The sequence below is a fragment of the Phoca vitulina genome, unplaced genomic scaffold (genome assembly GCF_004348235.1).
Source record: "Phoca vitulina isolate PV1807 unplaced genomic scaffold, GSC_HSeal_1.0 scaffold37, whole genome shotgun sequence".
In the NCBI taxonomy this organism is placed as follows: domain Eukaryota; kingdom Metazoa; phylum Chordata; class Mammalia; order Carnivora; family Phocidae; genus Phoca; species Phoca vitulina.
In genome coordinates this window covers 2736376-2753755 of record NW_022589740.1, presented here as the reverse complement: position 1 = coordinate 2753755, position 17380 = coordinate 2736376, and the positions used below count along the sequence as shown (strand labels likewise).

Sequence of the window (17380 nt, the reverse complement as noted above, 5' to 3'; positions counted from 1 at the left end):
TGGCCAAGTCCCTCTGCTTCTCAGGCCTTCCGTACGCGCATGTGCACACACACACAGCCCCTCTGTTCTCTGCTCATCTTGCCTCACACTCACGGTGCTCTTCTTTTGTTGCACATTCATCGGTTTATCCTAGTTTACTGCCTAGGAGAGCATTTGCCATTCACCTGTGCTCAGTAAACACCAGCTCAGTAAATAAATGAACAGAGATTGGTGCTTAGAAGAGGGGTCCGAGTGACAGGGCTTCAGAGCCCAGCTTCCCGTGGCCCCTGCACCGGCCTCCTGCCTCTCACTGGCAGGCTCCTGCCGGTGCAGCAAGCTCAAGCACACACCGCAGCGCCGGCTCTGCCTGGGCTTGGGGGGCAGGGGTGCTGCCCGTCCTGCCCCACAGCCCCGCAGCAGCCCAGCAGCACCAACACACGGCCTTTGCTGAACTTATATGCTTCCTTTGTCAGATCACGAATACAGTATTGTCTTCCCCATTTTAACTGCCGGGAAGCCTGGGCCACACTCACTCCCACATGCCATTCACCGCATCGGAGAGCTTCAGTTGCTACTCAGTTAGGCAGCTTAGTTATTCTCTTACACGTAGTTTTAAATATTCTGCCCAGAATTCATTCAGAGATAGGAACACTAGAGGTAATGATGGTGTTTAGTAAATTATTTGATAAATTCATTAGGCCTAGACAGTATGCCTAGGGCTTAATTTCTTCCTTTTAAAAGGTAAATAGTGATAAAGCACAGTGGTTGCTCATATGCTACGTCTGTCCCTGTTTATGACAAATAATACAGAGATTCTGTGTGCCCTTTGCCCAGTCTCCCCCAGTGGTTACTTCATAGCTGGGATTTTGACATGGATAAAGTCAAGATACAGAACATTTCCATCACTGCAAGGATCCCTCAGTCGCCACACGTGTGGTCCCCCCCACCCTACCCACTCCTTACCCCTGGCAACCACTAGCTAGTCTCCCTTTTTGTAATGTTGTCCTTTCAAGATTATTAATACAAATGTAGTCATATAGTAAGTAATATTTGGGGATTCACTTTTTTCACTCAGCATTAATTCTCTGGCGATCCATCCATGTTGTATTCATTGCTTTGGATTGCCGAGTCGTATTTCATGGTATGGAAGCACCACAGGGGTTGAACCACTCACCTATGAAGGACATCTGAGTTGTTTCCAGTTTGGGGCTATAACAAATAAAGCTGCTGTGAACATTTATGTACAGGTTTTCTCTAAACCTAAGTTTTCATTTCTGTGGGATGCGTATGCCAAGGAGTACAGTTGCTGGGTCATACGGCATCGCATAGTTTTTTAAGAAATTGCCAAACTGTTTTCCAGAGTGGCTGTACCATTTTACATTCCCATAAATAGTATGTAAGTGATGTAGTTTCTTGACATCCTCAGAAGCATTTGGTGTTGTCATTTTTTTAAATTTTAACCATTCTGATAGGTGTGTAGAGATATTTTATTGTGATTTTAATTTCTATTTCCCTGATGGCTAGTGATGTTTACATTTTTTGGACTTTGTTTGGTCTTGGCATCAGGAAACTACTCCATAAAATCTGCTGGGATTCCCTCTTGTATTTTCTGGAGAAATTGTATAAAATTATTGTTAATTCCTTGAATGTTTGGTAGAATTCTCCAGTAAAGCCAACTGGGCCTGGAGATTTATTTTTTGGAAGTATTTTAATTATGAATTCAATTTCCTTAGTACTTACAAGGCTGGTCAAATTATCAATGTCATATTGATGATTTAAGATGGCTTGTGTTTTTCAAGGAATTGGTTCACTTCTCAGTTGTCAAACTTCTATATGTCATGTTCTTTGTAATATATCCTTATTCTTCTAATGTCTGCGGAGCCTGAAGTGATAACAGGTTACATTCCTGTGTGGTAATCTGTCTACTCTCTTTCTAGAAGTCAGTTTTGCCACAGGTGGTCAATTCTATTTATCTTTTCAAAGAATTGGCTGTTTGTTTCATTGATTGTTCTCCATTGTATTTTTGTTTTCAGTCCTATCATTTTCTGGTGTTATTTCCTGCCTTCTGCTCTTTTTTGGTTTCTTTTTGCTCTTCTTTTTTTAGATTCTTTAGTTGGGAATTTTGATTGTTGATTTGAGAGTTTTCCTCTTTTCTAATGTGTTAGTGCTGTGCATTACTTACGCGCTACGGTGGCCTCGTCCCATACACCTTGATCTGTTTATTTTTATTTTCATTTAGTTCGGTGTGTTTTATTTTCCTTTAGACTCTCTTTGACCCATAAATTATTTAGAAGTGTGTTTAATTTCCAAGTGTTGGGAGATTCTAAATTTGTTCTAGTTTGTGTCATGGCTCATGATGTGGTCTGTGTTGGAGTATGTCCCCTCGTCACTTAAAAAAGAGTATTCTGCCATTGCTCAGTGGACTGTTTTATAAATGACAATTAGATCTTCTTAGTTGATGGTGTGTTGAGGTCTAATATACCGTTGCTGATTTTCTGTCTGATAGTTCTACAGTTACTGTAGTTGTGATTTATCAATTTTTTCCTTTCACTTACCTTAATTTTTGCTTCTCACCTTTTGTAGTGCTGTTGTTTGGTGCATATTTTCTTGGTTAATTGATCCTGGTTATCACTGTATACTGTTCTTCTCTGTCTCTGGTAATTTTCTTTGTTCCAAGGTCTACTTTATTAGATATTAATATAGTCATTTCTGCTTTTTCCTGATGAATGTTTGCATGCTATATTTATTGTATATATTACATATACATCTACTACTACATTATTATATATCTTATTGTATATTTTCTTATTAGGCAGGTTATTGTTGGGTTATGTTTGATCCATTCTGCCAGTCTTTGTCTTTAAGCTGTGTATTTTGGCCATTTACATTTAGAGTAATTATTGGATATGTGAGGGCATTTTATTTTTTGTTTGTTATCTTTTTTGTTTTTCTGTTTTCTTTTTCCTCCCTTTCGGTTAAGTGAACATGTTTTGGAATTCCATTTTTACTTATCCATGGTGTTTTTGAGTGTTTCTCATTGCATAGCTTTGTTTGTTTTTAGTCATTGCTCTAAATATGACATTGTGTATACACATAAGTTATCACATTCTGCCGTTTTCATCATTTTACCAATTCAGGTAGAGAAACCTTTACCTTCCTTTGCATTTCTCTGCTCTCCTTGTTTATAATTGTTTTAAGTACTTTCTGCACTATATATATTGAAAACCCCATCAGACAGTGTTACAATTTTTACTTAAATCATCCAAAATAATTTAGAAAACTTGGGAAGGTAAGAAAAGCTTGCTGTGTTTGTTCATACATTTTACTGTGTTCTTTCTTCCTTTCTGATACTCTGAGATTCTTTCTTTTGTTTTCTTTACTTATTTTTTTCTATGTAGAGAGCTTCCTTTAGCCATTCCTTTTCCCCTGGTCTGCTGGGGCCATCTTCTCTTGGTTTTCCTTTAGCTGAGAATGCCTTGGTTTCCCCTCTACTCCTAAAGGATCTTTTTGCTTGTTATAGAATTCTTGGTTGAGAGTTCTCTTCTTCCAAGTATTTGGAATATATTGTGACACTTTTTTCTGGTCTCCATGGTTTCTGATGAGAAATTATTTTTCTCTTCTATGTAAGGTGTCATTTTAGGGGGGCTGCTTTCAAGATTTTTTTGTTGTCAGTTTTCAGAAGCTTTACTACAATCTTGGCATTTATTTATTTGGGTTTACCTGTATCAGTATCGCTCAACTTCTTACAAATTTGAGGCATTTTCAGCTCTTACTTCTTTGAGGACCTTTTCAGCTCTGCCATCCTACTGTCCTTCCAGACTCCACTGAGGCCGGCATGGCTCTCTGTAGTGGCTGCCCAGGTCCCTGAGGCTCTGTGCTTTCTTCGTTGTTTGTTTCTCACTGGTTTACCCTGCCTGGTTTCTGGTGTTGCGTCTGTCACTTCTCTGAGTCTTTCCTCTGTCCCTCCCAGCCTGCTGCTGAGCCCACCCACTGTACTTTTTCTTTGGGTCTTTGTGTTTTTCAGTCCTCGTTTCTCCATGAGATTCTGTGTCTCCTATTTCTTTGCTGAGGCTTTCTGTTTTTTTCCCTTGTTCCAAGCATGTTCATAAGTGCTCACTGAAATATTTCTATCACGACTGCTCTAAAGTCATTATCAGGTAACTCTGACATCTGTCAACTCAGTATTGGCATTTGTTGATTATTTTCTTTCATTCTGTTTGATATCTTCTTACGTCTTAGTTGGCTTTCTCTGTCACTCTTCCATTAGGGGCAGAGGCACTCCTGCCTCATTGCTGCCAGGTAGAGGAACACGGGCAGGGTACCCCTCTGCCTGCACTGACACCAGGCTGGGGCTGTTTGCATTTCCGCTGGCCTCAGTAAGAGCCCCACTCTCCCCTGAGCCTCCTCTGATACAGCCCGAGCCAAGAAAAGGAGGGTGCACCTCACTGCAGGGGAGCGGAGGTAGGGGCTCTCCACGTGGTCTTCACTGACGCCACCGTGAGGGCCACTGGTTACCGTCTCGGGGATCAAAGTCCGGCTCCCTGCTCTGATGCCACCGCGGCATTGTGGGCGTGCCTCTCAGCTTCGCGAGGGTCAGAATCCCGGCACCCCTCAACCCTCGCTGGTGTGGAGGGGACGGGCCCAGGCTTTTCTGTGGTTTGGCTGCAGTCGAGTCATTTCTACTTGCTGGGCCACCCCCTTCCCAGGCTTCTCTGAGCTTTTTTGCCTGTGCCCCTTGGCACTTCGAGTCGGCCAGAGTCGTCAGCTCCAAGTCAGGGAAGTCCATGAGATGTCATTTCTTAGGTCCTTAGCCAGCCCGTCACTTCTCTCCACTTTTCAGTCTTCTTATGTTCGTTTTATGTGTAACATCCAAGGTTTGGGGTTGTACTTAGAAAAACAAGGAAAATAGGACTATTCCATCTTTGCGGAAGAAGTCTTGCGTATACTTTTAAATAATACAACTTAATTTCAAAAGCATATTCCCTCCCTAACTAAGTTTAGAAGATCTTACTGTAGTTTCATCTGCAAGAACCAGAGTCAACAGGCAGTATTACTCCTCATGGCAAAGTAATGGCAGAGTCTGTGCTGGTCAAATCTGAGACGCCACCAAGGGTGAGATCATGGGTGCTGTGTGTGTTTCTCAGAGAAAATTGCTGCGGGTGAACGGACGTGCATGCTGACTTCGGAGAGGGTAAAAGCGGCAGGGGTGTGCTCCTTGGAGAGGAATCAACATGGTAGTTCTGTGAAAAGCACATGCAGAGGGAAGCACAACCAGTGGTGTGTAAGCCGTCAAATTTGTTTTCTTGATGTACTGTGTTAACAAGCGGATGTTCACCAGCTTACAAAAAGCAAGCATTCCTCTTCTGAGAATGTTGACAAGGTCTTTTAAAACCCCAGTTTGGTGGGTCTCTCTTCCTCGCAGAGATAGAGCTGCTTGCTTTGCCATTCAGAAAGGGCTGCAGGCGTCGCGGAGTGACATCAAGTTGTTTAAGCACAATGACATGGCTGACCTGGAGCGTCTACTAAAAGAACAAGAGATGGAAGATCAAAAGGTATGAGTCTTTTGAAGAAAATTATACAGTTCTTTTGTACTTGCTAACCAGCTGAATTATATATGAAATGGTAATTTGTCATGAAAACTTGCCTGCGGATCACATTTGGATATGAAGTGAGGGCATTCCTGCTTATTAAATGCACTTCGCGTTGGAGAGCCAAGTCTGCCGGTAATGGCCTCAGCGTTGCCATAATTACATGCGGCAGCTTTGGGGGAAGGTAATGCAGGCAGCTTTCCAAAAGAGAAAAACAGTGTGCGTGTTGGGGGCTGGGGGTGGACTCTCAACTCTACAGAAATAACACCAGAATGCATTAGTGTGGTGACAGGATGTACCGTGTGGGTTCAAGAAAAGTTTATTTTTATCAGAATAAATCATGTATCAATTAACTGGAAGAAACAGTGCTAGCAGATCTTAATGTATGAGTTTATGAACGAAGGGCCTCTGTCCCTCCGAGCAGCTGCTGCCTGTGGGCAGCAGTGACCCCAGCCTGATTTCCTTCCTGAGCACCTGCACCTGCATCCCTGAGGGGCGGGGAGTGGGGGGGAGCCAGCTTCTCGGTGTTCTCATGAGAGAGTGCGGCACAGGAAAGGTGCCCAGAGCATCACTGGGCTTGTAGTTGTCACGTACTTCCCCTGACGACCCGGATGGAGAAGGCGGTTCTCAACCTGGGCACCACATCCTTTGTCACAAATACCACTTTCCAGAGGACTTTTCCCAGTGCAACTCATTCATTACCGGAGTAACTGATGAAAAATGCTCATCGTGTTCCTTAATTTTATTTTAATTTTCATTTTTCCAGATACATGCATCATTCCTTTAAGATTCTGTCATCTGTTTTAGGTGACAGCCCAAGAGCAGTGCTTCATGAATACACACTTTCCTATGATGAATATGCATGGATTCTCACTGTTTTTTTGGGTTTTTTTTAACGATTTTATTTATTTATTTAATTGACAGAGAGAGAGAGAGACAGCGAGAGAGGGAACACAAGCAGGGGGAGTGGGAGAGGGAGAAGCAGGCTTCCCGCGGAGCAGGGAGCCCGACGCAGGACTCAATCCCAGGACCCTGGGATCATGACCTGAGCCGAAGGCAGTCGCTTAACCAACTGAGCCCCCCGGCGCCCCGGATTCTCACTCTTTGATGCTGCATGTGCTATAGGCCAGTGTTTCATAGTTACGTAATTTAGAAAAGTCTGTTGGGAAAATCTTAAAATTGAGACCATTCCACTGATGAATTTCTTTTGACAAATTGTAAAAAGATGTCCGTAATAGAATGCTACCAGGTTGGAGAAGGCAGACTTGAGAATGTGACCAGTGAACCAGTGTCCTGTAGAGTTTATTTTCCCAAGGGAGTTCGTACTGATTTGGAAGATAGGGTGTGTGTGTGTGTGTGTTTTACAAGATTTATAATCTGTGGAACTTTTTTTATGAACAATGAGAAATAAAATTCTCTTGAAACTTATTTCCGTTTTATAGTTTTTACCTTTTTGCTAATTAATTTATACCACATTTTTTTTGGCACGGGTAGGCTTTCTAAATAACCTTATTACACTTGGGTTTTTGGAAATAATTTTTTTTTCAGTTTCTATTTTCAGACAAATACTAAATGCCCAGCTTTTGAATATTTTCTACTTAGACGTTTATCTTTTATTTGAAAGTGAATTAAAATATTGTGGTTTCATCCAATTTGGAACAAATTTTTTGGTGTCCATTTTTCAGGTAGTTCATAGATGTTTTTTCATTCTCTTTCATATAAGGTTCTCTTGTTCCATATTAATTCTTCTTTTAAAAAAGGACAGTAGGGGGGTGCCTGGTGGCTTAGTCGGTTAAGCATCTGCCTTCAGCTCAGGTCATGATCCCGAAGTCCTGGGATCGAGCCCGCATTGGGCTCCCTGCTTAGTGGGGAGCCTGCTTCTCCCTCTCCCTCTCCTGCTCCCCCTGCTTGTGTTCTCTCTCTTTCTGTCAAATAAATAAAATCTTTTAAAAAATAAAAAAGGACAGTAGGTAAAAACAACAGTTCTTGGAAGAAATACAAATAAATGTGAGCAAATGAAAAATACTCGGGTCTCACTAAGAATTGGTGAAGTTAGGCAAGGAGGTTTCGCCTGTCCGATGAGGGAACATTTTTCACCGTTAATAACCAGTGCCAGCACTGATCTGTGTACTGAAACAGGCCCTCCTGTAACTTTGGGGAGAGTGCCAACTGGGGGTAAATGGGCTGCAGAATTCTTACATGTCTGTACCCTGGTAGTGTATCTGGGGTGCTGTCTTTAGAAGAGAGTCCCAAGTGGTGTTAAAGATTAAAAGATAGTCACAATGTGACGTAAAAAAGCAAAAGGAGGGAAACAGCCTACATCCAGCGTTGGGGGAATAGTTAATATATGGTATATCCACCGGTAGAATAGTATATCTCCATTGAAATCGTGTTTTCAGTAATTATTAATTAAAATAATTTTTTTTTAACTCTGGTCGTAACACTGTTGCAGTAAAATCCTGATTTGAACAAAGTCATTTATAAAGATACGTATTTACAAGAAAGACAGCGGGTAGTGTAACTAGCTAATCTGTTAAAAATTTTATGTACTTTCCCATTTCCCAAGATTCCTACATTGAATATTTTTAAGTCATAATAAAAATACTTCATTTTGGAAAGGTAAGGAGAGGCTCACCTCTCCTCACGTGACCCCCCAGCAAACCCATGGCATTCAGGTTTGAGTTAAGAACAGAGTGAAGATGGCCAAGCAAACACAGTGGCGTGTACTTCTGCATACTTCAACAGACACTTTTCTGAGCATTACAGCGGTGGTTCTAAAATGTCCTGATTAGAAGCTTAAGAGGCAAGAAACCTTTGAGTAGGAAGATGGTGCCAACTTTACCTAAGGATCTCAGTATTTTTTCAGCCTTGCACACCTGAAGCATCTACAAATTCACCAGTGTGAGTGGTTTATTATTAGTGACTTGCCATCAGTGGGGTACAGGAAGGTTATGTGTTGTTTGAAATAGGCCTTCCGCCACCACCTCAGACATGCCTGGATGAGGTCATGGTTGAGTTGTACTTGACCCAGTAGTTAGGAAGGAGAAGATTTTATCTGCTGTTTGGTAGATGGAGAGCAGGGTTTGTCTGTTTAACTTTTTATCATAGAAAATTTCAGGCACTTTCAAAGGAAGTACAGTAGTATAAGAAGCCCCCGTGCCCTTTTCCCAGCTTTGTTATCAACATTCTGCCATTCTTGTGTCATCTGAGCCTTGGCTAAACTCCCTGCCCCATCTCTGTGATGATTCCCATCATCATTGCAGTTCTATTTTAGGTAAACTTTGTAGACATTGAAGTGAACAAATCCTAGCCATACATTTTGACCAGTGAATAATCCAGATAATCATGGCCCTGTTGCGACCTAAAATGTGCCCATCTCCCCAGAAATTTCCCTTGGGCTCCTTCTCAGTCATTCTGGGTTTGGAGGGCTTTGTTTGTTTCAGTATTCTCAGAGTGCTTAAATTGTGTGTGTGCGTGTGTGTGGTCACCTTGTTGATTGTGTGAACGAGAAAAACATCAGAGAAGAAAGCACTGTTCTTTGTCTCAAAATAACAGGGTATGAAACCATGAACTTGAAACTCACCCAGACTGTCTTTTTGTTTACTTACTCAGATGTATAGATCTTATCAAGTGGAGTGCTAGGGAGCATCTAACAGATTCTGCATTTTGGAGTTACTGAAATTTAAAATGTCTTTTTTTTTTTTTTTTTCCTTTTACAAGAATCCTCGCAAGGCTCGGGTCACACGACGTTTCATTGTAGTGGAAGGGCTGTATATGAACACTGGAACTATTTGTCCTCTTCCAGAACTGGTAAGCAACCACGTTTACTCAGTGTTTCAGGACTTGGACCATGGGGCAGCTATGCTATTTCTTTATGAGCACTTCTATTTTTTTTCTTTTTTTCTTTTTTTTCATTATGTTAGTCTCCATACAGTAGATCATTAGTTTTTGATGTGTTCCATGATTCATTGTTTGCGTATAACACCCAGTGCTCCATGCAGTACGTGCCCTCCTTAATACTCATCACCGGGCTAACCCATCCCCCCACCCCTCTCCCCTCTAAAACCCTCAGTTTGTTTCCCAGAGTCCGTAGTCTCTCATGGTTCGTCTCCCCCTCTGATTTACCCCCCTTCATTTTTCCCTTCCTTCTCCTAATGTCCTCCATGCTATTCCTTATGTTCCACAAATAAGTGAAACCATATGATGATTGACTTTCTCTGCTTGACCTATTTCACTTAGCATAATCTCTTCCAGTCCCAACCATGTTGATGTAAAAGTTGGGTATTCATCCTTTCTGACGGCTGAGTAATATTCCATTGTATATATGGACCACATCTTCTTTATCCATTCATCTGTTGAAGGGCATCTCAGCTCTTTCCACAGTTTGGCTATTGCGGACATTGCTGCTATGAACATTGGGGTGCATGTGGCCCTTCTTTTCACTACATCTGTGTCTTTGGGGTAAATACCCAGTAGTGCAATTGCTGGGTCGTAGGGTAGCTCTATTTTTAACTTTTTGAGGCACCTCCACACTGTTTTCCAGAGTGGCTGTACCAACTTGCATTCCCACCAACAGTGTAAGAGGGTTCCCCTTTCTCCACAACCTCTCCAACATTTGTTGTTTCTTGCCTTGTCCATTTTTGCCATTCTGACTGGTGTAAGGTGGTATCTCAATGTGGTTTTGATTTGAATTTCCCTGATGGCTAATGATGATGAACATTTTTTCACGTGTCTCTTAGCCGTTTGTATGTCTTCTTCGGAGAAGTGTCTGTTCCGTGTGCACTTCTCATGTCTAGCGTCTGCATTGCTTTGCACCACAGGTGCCATAAGTACATCCTGACTGTACCCGGGAGGTAAATTACATCACATGCCGACCCTGGTCTTGAAAGAATAATCAAGGCCCAGCTTTTTATTTTTTTTTTTTATTTATTTTTTATTTTTTTTAAAGATTTTATTTATTTATTTGAGAGAGAGAGAATGAGAGAGAGCACATGAGAGGGGGGAGGGTCAGAGGGAGAAGCAGACTCCCTGCTGAGCAGGGAGCCCAATGCGGGACTCGATCCAGGGACTCCAGGATCATGACCTGAGCCAAAGGCAGTCGCCTAACCAACTGAGCCACCCAGGCGCCCTAGGCCCAGCTTTTTAAAACCAACTTTATTGAGGTGTAATTGACATACAAATAAAATACATTTACTTTAAGTGTACAGTTTTTTTGTTTAAAGATTTTTATTTTATTTGAGAACAAAAGAAAGCACAAGTGATGGGGAGGGGCAGAGGGAAAGGGAGAAGCAAGGAGCCCAGAAGGGGGGCTCAATGTGAGGACCATGAGATTATGACCTGAGCGAAAGGCAGATGCTTAACCAACTGAGCCACCCAGGTGGCCCAAAACAGCTTTTTTAACAGGAAAAGCAATATACTGTTTTTAGAAACCATGACTGTTGAGATTTCTTTTTCATGGAGGTGAAGTTCACATAAGATAAAATTAGCCATTTTAGAGAGTACGGTTCTGGCATTTGGCAAGGGCACCCTGTTACACAACCATCAACCATCTGGTTTTCTCCCAATAAGACCCCTGCCCACTGAGCAGTCACTCCCCATTTTCCCCTGCCTATAGCCCCTAGCAACCACCAGTCTGCTTTCTGTCTCTATGGATTTACCTATTCTGGTTATACCTGATAAATAGCATCGTATCATCTATGACCTTCTGTATCTGGCTTCCTCTGCTTCCCATGTTTTCGTAGTTCATCCAGTTTGTAGCATGTATCAGTCCTTCATTTCCTTTTAATGCCAAGCCATAGTCCCTCGTGTGGACGTGTTGCACTGTTGATCTGTTGATGGAGATTTGGATTGTTTCTGCTTTCTGGCTGTTGTAAGTTGCCATGAACATTTGTGTACAAGTCTTTGTTTGAATCCCTGTTTTCAGTTCTGTGTATATTCCTGGCCGTACAGTTGCTGGATCGAATGGTAATTCTGTGTTTAACTTACTGGGGAACTGCCAGACGCTTTTCCCCAGTGGCTGCACCATTTTACATCCCCACCAGCAGCGGGGAGGGTTCCAGTTTCTCCACCGCCTCACCAGCACTCAGTTGTTTTTTTCAATTTCTGCCACCCTGGTAGGTGTGAAGCACGTGGTTTTTATTTGCATTTCCCCAAAGACTAATGATGTTGAGCCTCTTTTCCTGTATTTGTTGGCTGTTTGTATATCTTTGAAGAAATGTCTTTAGAAGTCTTTTGCCCATTTTTAAATTGGGTTGTTTTTCTTGTTAAGTTCTTTACATGTTTTGGATTCTAGACCCTCACTAGATTCATGATTTGCAAATATTTTCTCCAATTCTGTAGGTTGTTTTGTCATTTCTTTGATTAGTGTCCTTTGATGCACTGAAGATTTTAATTTTGATGAAGTCTAATTTATCTAGTTTTTTGTTGTTGCTTGTGCTTTTGGTGTCATATCTAAGAAATTTGTTGTCGAATCCAGAGTCATGAAGATATACCACTATGTTTTCTTCTAAGAGTTTTTAGGTTTAGCTTTGTTTTAGATATCTGATCCATTTTGGTTTTTTGTTTGTTTGTTTTAATATTTTATTTATTTATTTGAGAGAGAGAGAGAGCACAGAGGGAGAGTGAGAGGCAGAAGCAGATTCCCCCCTGAGCAGAGAGCCTGATGCTGGGCTCGATCCCAGGACCCTGAGATCATGACCTGAGCTGAAGGCAGACACCTAACCGACTGAGCCACTCAGGTGCCCCCTCTGATCCATTTGACTTAATTTTTGTATGTGCTATGAGGGATGTGTCCAGTTTCATTCTTTTGCATGTGGTTTCAGGTTGTCCCCGTACCATTTGTTGAAGAAACTGTTGTTTTCCACTGAATGGTCCTAGTCCATTGACCATAGAGAGACGGGCTGTATTTCAGGACTCGAGTCTGTTCCATGTGTCTGTATGTCTAGCCTTATGTCAGTATCATACCATCTCACTTACTGTAGCTTTATAGTAAATTTTGAAATCAAGACATGTGAGTTCTCCAACTTTGTTCTTTTTTAAGATTGTTTTTGCTTATTTGGGGTCCCTGGAGATTCCATTTGAAGTTTAGGATCAGCTTTTCTATTTCTATAAAAAAAAAAAAAAGCCATTGAAATTTGGATAGGGATTGTATTGAATCAGGATTGTATTGAATCTGTAGATTGCTTTAGGAAGTATTTCCATCTTAATGATATTAAGTCTGAATCCATGAACACAGAAGTATTTCCATTTATTTAGATCTTCTTTAATTTCTTTCAGCAGTGTTTTGTGGTTTTCACTGTACAGGTCTGACATCTCTTTGGTTAAATTCATTCCTAAGTATTTTATTCTTTTTGATGATGTTATAAATGAACTTGTTTTAGGGGTTGTTAACTGCTAGTTTATAGAAATACAACTGATTTTGAGGGGTTTCTTATTTTTTATTTTATTTTTATTATTTTTTTAAGATTTTATTTCTAATGTAACCTCTACACCCAACATGGGGGCTCAAACTCACAACCCCCGAGATCAACAGTTGCATGCTCCACCAACTGAGCCAGGCAGGCACCCCTGATTTTGTGTTTTAATCTTGTATCACGGAATATTCTATATATAAACTCCTGTAATCTATGAATAGAGATAGTTTTACTTCTTCCTTTCCAATTTGGATGTCTTTTATTTCTTTTTCTTTCCTGATTGTTCTGGCTAGAACCTCCCGTACGGTGTTGACTAGGAGTGGCAAGAGGGAGAAGCTTTTCAGGCTGCCACCATTGAGTATGATATTAGCTGTGTGTTTTCCCTAAATGCCCTTCATCAGGTTGAGGAGGTTCCCCCCCCCATCCTAATATGTTGAGTGTTTATACCATGCGAGGTTTGGATTTTGTCAAATGCTTTTTCTGTATCAGTTGATGAGTTGATCATGTGTTTTCCTTCATCCTATTAATATAGTTGATTTTCCTATGTTGAGCCACCCTTGCATTCAGCCACTGAAACTTGAATCTGTGAGTTCATCAATTGAATGAAGATTCAGAATAAGGATTTCATATCTTGTTTTTAAAGTTTTTCACTGTTTCTTGAGGAAATCTAAATACATCTTAAATATCACTGAAAGAGATGTATTTGTTTTCCTCTTCTTATTTTCATGTCAAAGACTGATAGAAGCATGTGGGGGTGATAGTGGGCCAAAAGATACCAGAATTGCATATTTAGGACTCTGATAGTAAAGCAGTACCAGTGGACAGATAATACAGCCAAGCCATGAAACAAAATATAAAGTGTAAGGAACAGGTCAAGTATATAGTAGCATTGAGTTTGTAAAGATTACAGAATACAGATTAGGGTTTGACTTTGGGATTTCTGTTTTGTTTCACTGATTGTCTATCTGTGTACCAGTGCTGTCATAATATTATTAAAAATTTTCTAAAACATGATTTTTAAAAAATATCTCATTCCTATAATGTTTCATACATATGAATGGATGGCAAATAGTGTTGAAAAGATAGAATTCTCCCCAAATTAGCTTATTCATTATTAATAAAAATCCATCTAAATTTAGTGGTTGATAATCACTGTACTTTAATTGACTTGTGATACTGATCACGTTCATACCATTTAGGGATAAATCAATGAAACATTGAGGGGGAAGCTGTATATAGGCTTGCATATGTTCAGTTTCCCACTGTGTAAACCAAAAAGTAACATGAAATAATTAGAAGAACCTGAGCTAAATATACATCTAAACCTTTGCTGGGAAAAGACTTTCTTATAAGACCAAAAGCAAAGAGAAAAACAGATTGAAGAGCATATTAATGAAAGCTTTTTCTGAATTAAAAAAAAAAATGCCATGAATTCAAATTAAAACACAGTGCCACTGAGGGAAGAATGATACACATTTCCTCAGGAATTTTATGTATAATCAAACCAGTATTTAACAGATAGATTATATGTCATCATTCATATCTTAATATTTCCGTCTTTAAAAATTGGCATTGTGCTGTGTATATTACTGAGTTAAATTTAGAGCATCTAAAGTACAGCCTCTTTTCGTCATCGTGGTACTGTTGACCATTGAACAGTGCAGGGGTTAGGGGCACTGACCCCCACGCAGTCCAAAGTAACTCTTGATTCCCCAAAAACTTAACTACTAATAGTCTCCTGTTGACTAGAAACCCTATCCATAACGTAAACAGCTGATTAACACGTTTTGTAGGTCATACGTATTATACATCCTTAAAGTAAGCTAGAGAAAAGAAGATGTTAAGAAAATCATAAGGAAGAAAAAATACATTTACAGTGCTGGACTGTATTTATTGAAAAAAATCCACATCTCAGCAGACCTGTGCAGTTCAAACCTGTGTTGTTCAAGGGCCACCTGTTGTTATGTTCTAGAAAGTGCACGTACATAGTTATGTTCTACATACAGGCTGTAAATACTGAACTGTGGCTCTCAGGGCAAATGTGGTTTGTTCTCTGCAAGCCTCTGGTCAGAGCATTTTCATCATTCGCTCAGTACCTAACCTTGTTTTATGTGTTTTTTGTTCAAGGACATTTTATTTAACACATATTGGGGAGTTTTTTTGTTTCTATTATTATTTTTTTAAAGATTTTATTTATTTGTGAGAGAGAGAGAGAGAGAGCACAAGCAGGGGGAGGGGCAAAGGGAGAAGCAGGCTCCCCGCTGAGCAGGGAGCCCAACGTGGGGCTCGATCCTGGGACCCTGGGATCATGACCTGAGCCGAAGGCAGACGCTTAACCGACTGAGCCACCCAGGCGCTCCGGTTTAACACATATTGTTGATTCATTCACATTGAGCTCAGGGCCGTCAGCACTGTAACTCATGCCTGAAATGCAGCTGATCTAACACAACTGTTTCCTCTGTAAGACACATCGTAGCTGTCTGACACTTAAGAATGCTAGACGGCACTTCAACGCTGTACTTGGGGCCCTCCTAAACAAAATCGCCAGCAGAGAGCACAAAATGCAAAAAACATGGTAATAAAGAAATCCTGAAGAAGGACACTTGTTTACAGTATGAGCTGAAGCAGTAGTCAGAGTCAGCTGGGAATATGCAAGGATTTTGCCCCTCTACACTATGCCTTGTGTGTTGATTACAAAGAAACTTTAGCAGGTGGGCAGATGCACAAATACAAATCCACCAGTATTGAGGATCAACTGTACATGCTTTTTTTTTTTTCTTTTTATTTTAGGTTTAGGTTTGTTCTTCCCAATATATTCTCTAGTGTGCTAATCATCAGTATTTTAAAGTTGTGTTTTGTTTACCACTTAGGTTAAGTTAAAATACAAATACAAAGCAAGAATCTTTCTGGAGGAAAGCCTTTCGTTCGGAGTTCTGGGGGAGCATGGTCGAGGAGTCACTGAACATTTTGGAATCAGTGTAAGTTCTCCTACTCTGGGACATTTCCTCGTATAGAAAACATGCAGTCCCATCCTGCCGGACACGTTTCATGGGCACAAGACGGCGTTCCTCATCAGTGTGCAGGGTCATGCAGCTTTGGGGTGTGTCACTTCGCTGAGCCTCTAGAGGATCAGGTCAGCCAGACCAGGCCTTTCTTCCCTCAGAACCTGTAAACTCACAGTGGCTACTCAACAGAATTGTGGTCTGTTTACTTGGTAGCATTTGATCTTGGCTTTCAATATCTCTTCTCTAGAAATGTGTTTTTCTTAAAAACAGTAAGAAGTCCCTAAAGTAGTCCTTTAGAAAATATTACGATGGCAGTGAATGTTGTTTTTTCTAGTATTCGTAGTTCTGAGTCCTCTGTTATTTCTGTGTGTGGGCTGTTAGACAGTCATGACTTCTGTAGAGAGTCAGAAACGATGCTGGCGCAGATTACGCAAAGCCTCAAGGTTCCCGACAACTGGAATGAGTTGGTCACGTGTCCTCTTGCTGATGGGAAATGAGCCCCACCTGCCCCCAGTCTTAATGGTTTGTGCCCCTGGAGGCTGTCAGGGAGGAGCAACGTCAGCCTGTCCGCAGGACCTGTCTTCACCCACCACCGTGTCACCTGTTGAGCTGAAGGGAACTTTTCTGCAAATCCTGTGCATAAAAGTTTTGCAACCTATGTTAAAAAGTTGAACTAAAGAGCATGAAAATCACCTTAGATTATCTGTATCCCACTACCAATATGGTCCAGAAAAAAATGGAGAGCAGAACAAATATCACACGAAGTTAGACTGACATATACTCCTCAAAGACAGACTGACATTTGGTGATTAAATGCACTAAGAAAAAGTGCAGAATATATGGACCTTATTTGGATCCTGATTCCAGCAAATACTACAGAAAACGAGCTTTGTCAGACAGGTATTTGAACACTGAATATTTGGTGATATTAAGAAATTTTTCATTTTTTAGGTGTGATAATAGTTTTGTGATTATGTTTTTGAAAGTGTCCATATCCTTTAGAAATGCACACTGAAATACTTATAGATGAAACCATATGAAGTCTGGGATTTGCTCCAAAGAAATAATGAGGGCAGCAGGGAGCTATACAAGGTAATGGGTTGTCCATGAGCCGATCATTACTGATCTGGTGATGAGAATTGTTTACTCTATTCTCTCTACTTTTGTATATGACTGAAATTTTTCATAATAAAAGGTTTTTTTAAAAAAGAGTACACAGATTTCCTTGTTGGGTCTGTGGACCATTTAGAAACCCCCAGCTGTGCTTGGACCAGTTGTCATCACGGCCATCAGTGAGTGATTTTGAGTGGCTGCTGTGTCCCCAGGATGCACTTGGTGCCGGTGCTGGAGCCGGAGCCGGAGCCGGTGCTGGAGCCGGTGCTGGAGCCGGTGCTGG

At 41.0% G+C, this 17380-nt stretch overlaps 1 protein-coding gene across 2 annotated transcripts in view; it reads left to right on the top strand.

The window, feature by feature from the left end:
- SPTLC1 (serine palmitoyltransferase long chain base subunit 1) overlaps window positions 1–17380 on the top strand; it is a 55903-nt gene that overhangs the window by 25372 nt on the left and 13151 nt on the right. For both annotated transcript variants that reach the window (XM_032427513.1, XM_032427512.1), the window contains exons 7-9: window positions 5402–5531; window positions 9288–9377; window positions 15850–15957. In XM_032427513.1, coding sequence (XP_032283404.1) covers window positions 5402–5531; window positions 9288–9377; window positions 15850–15957 — 328 coding nt within the window. The remainder of the gene's footprint in view (window positions 1–5401; window positions 5532–9287; window positions 9378–15849; window positions 15958–17380) is intronic.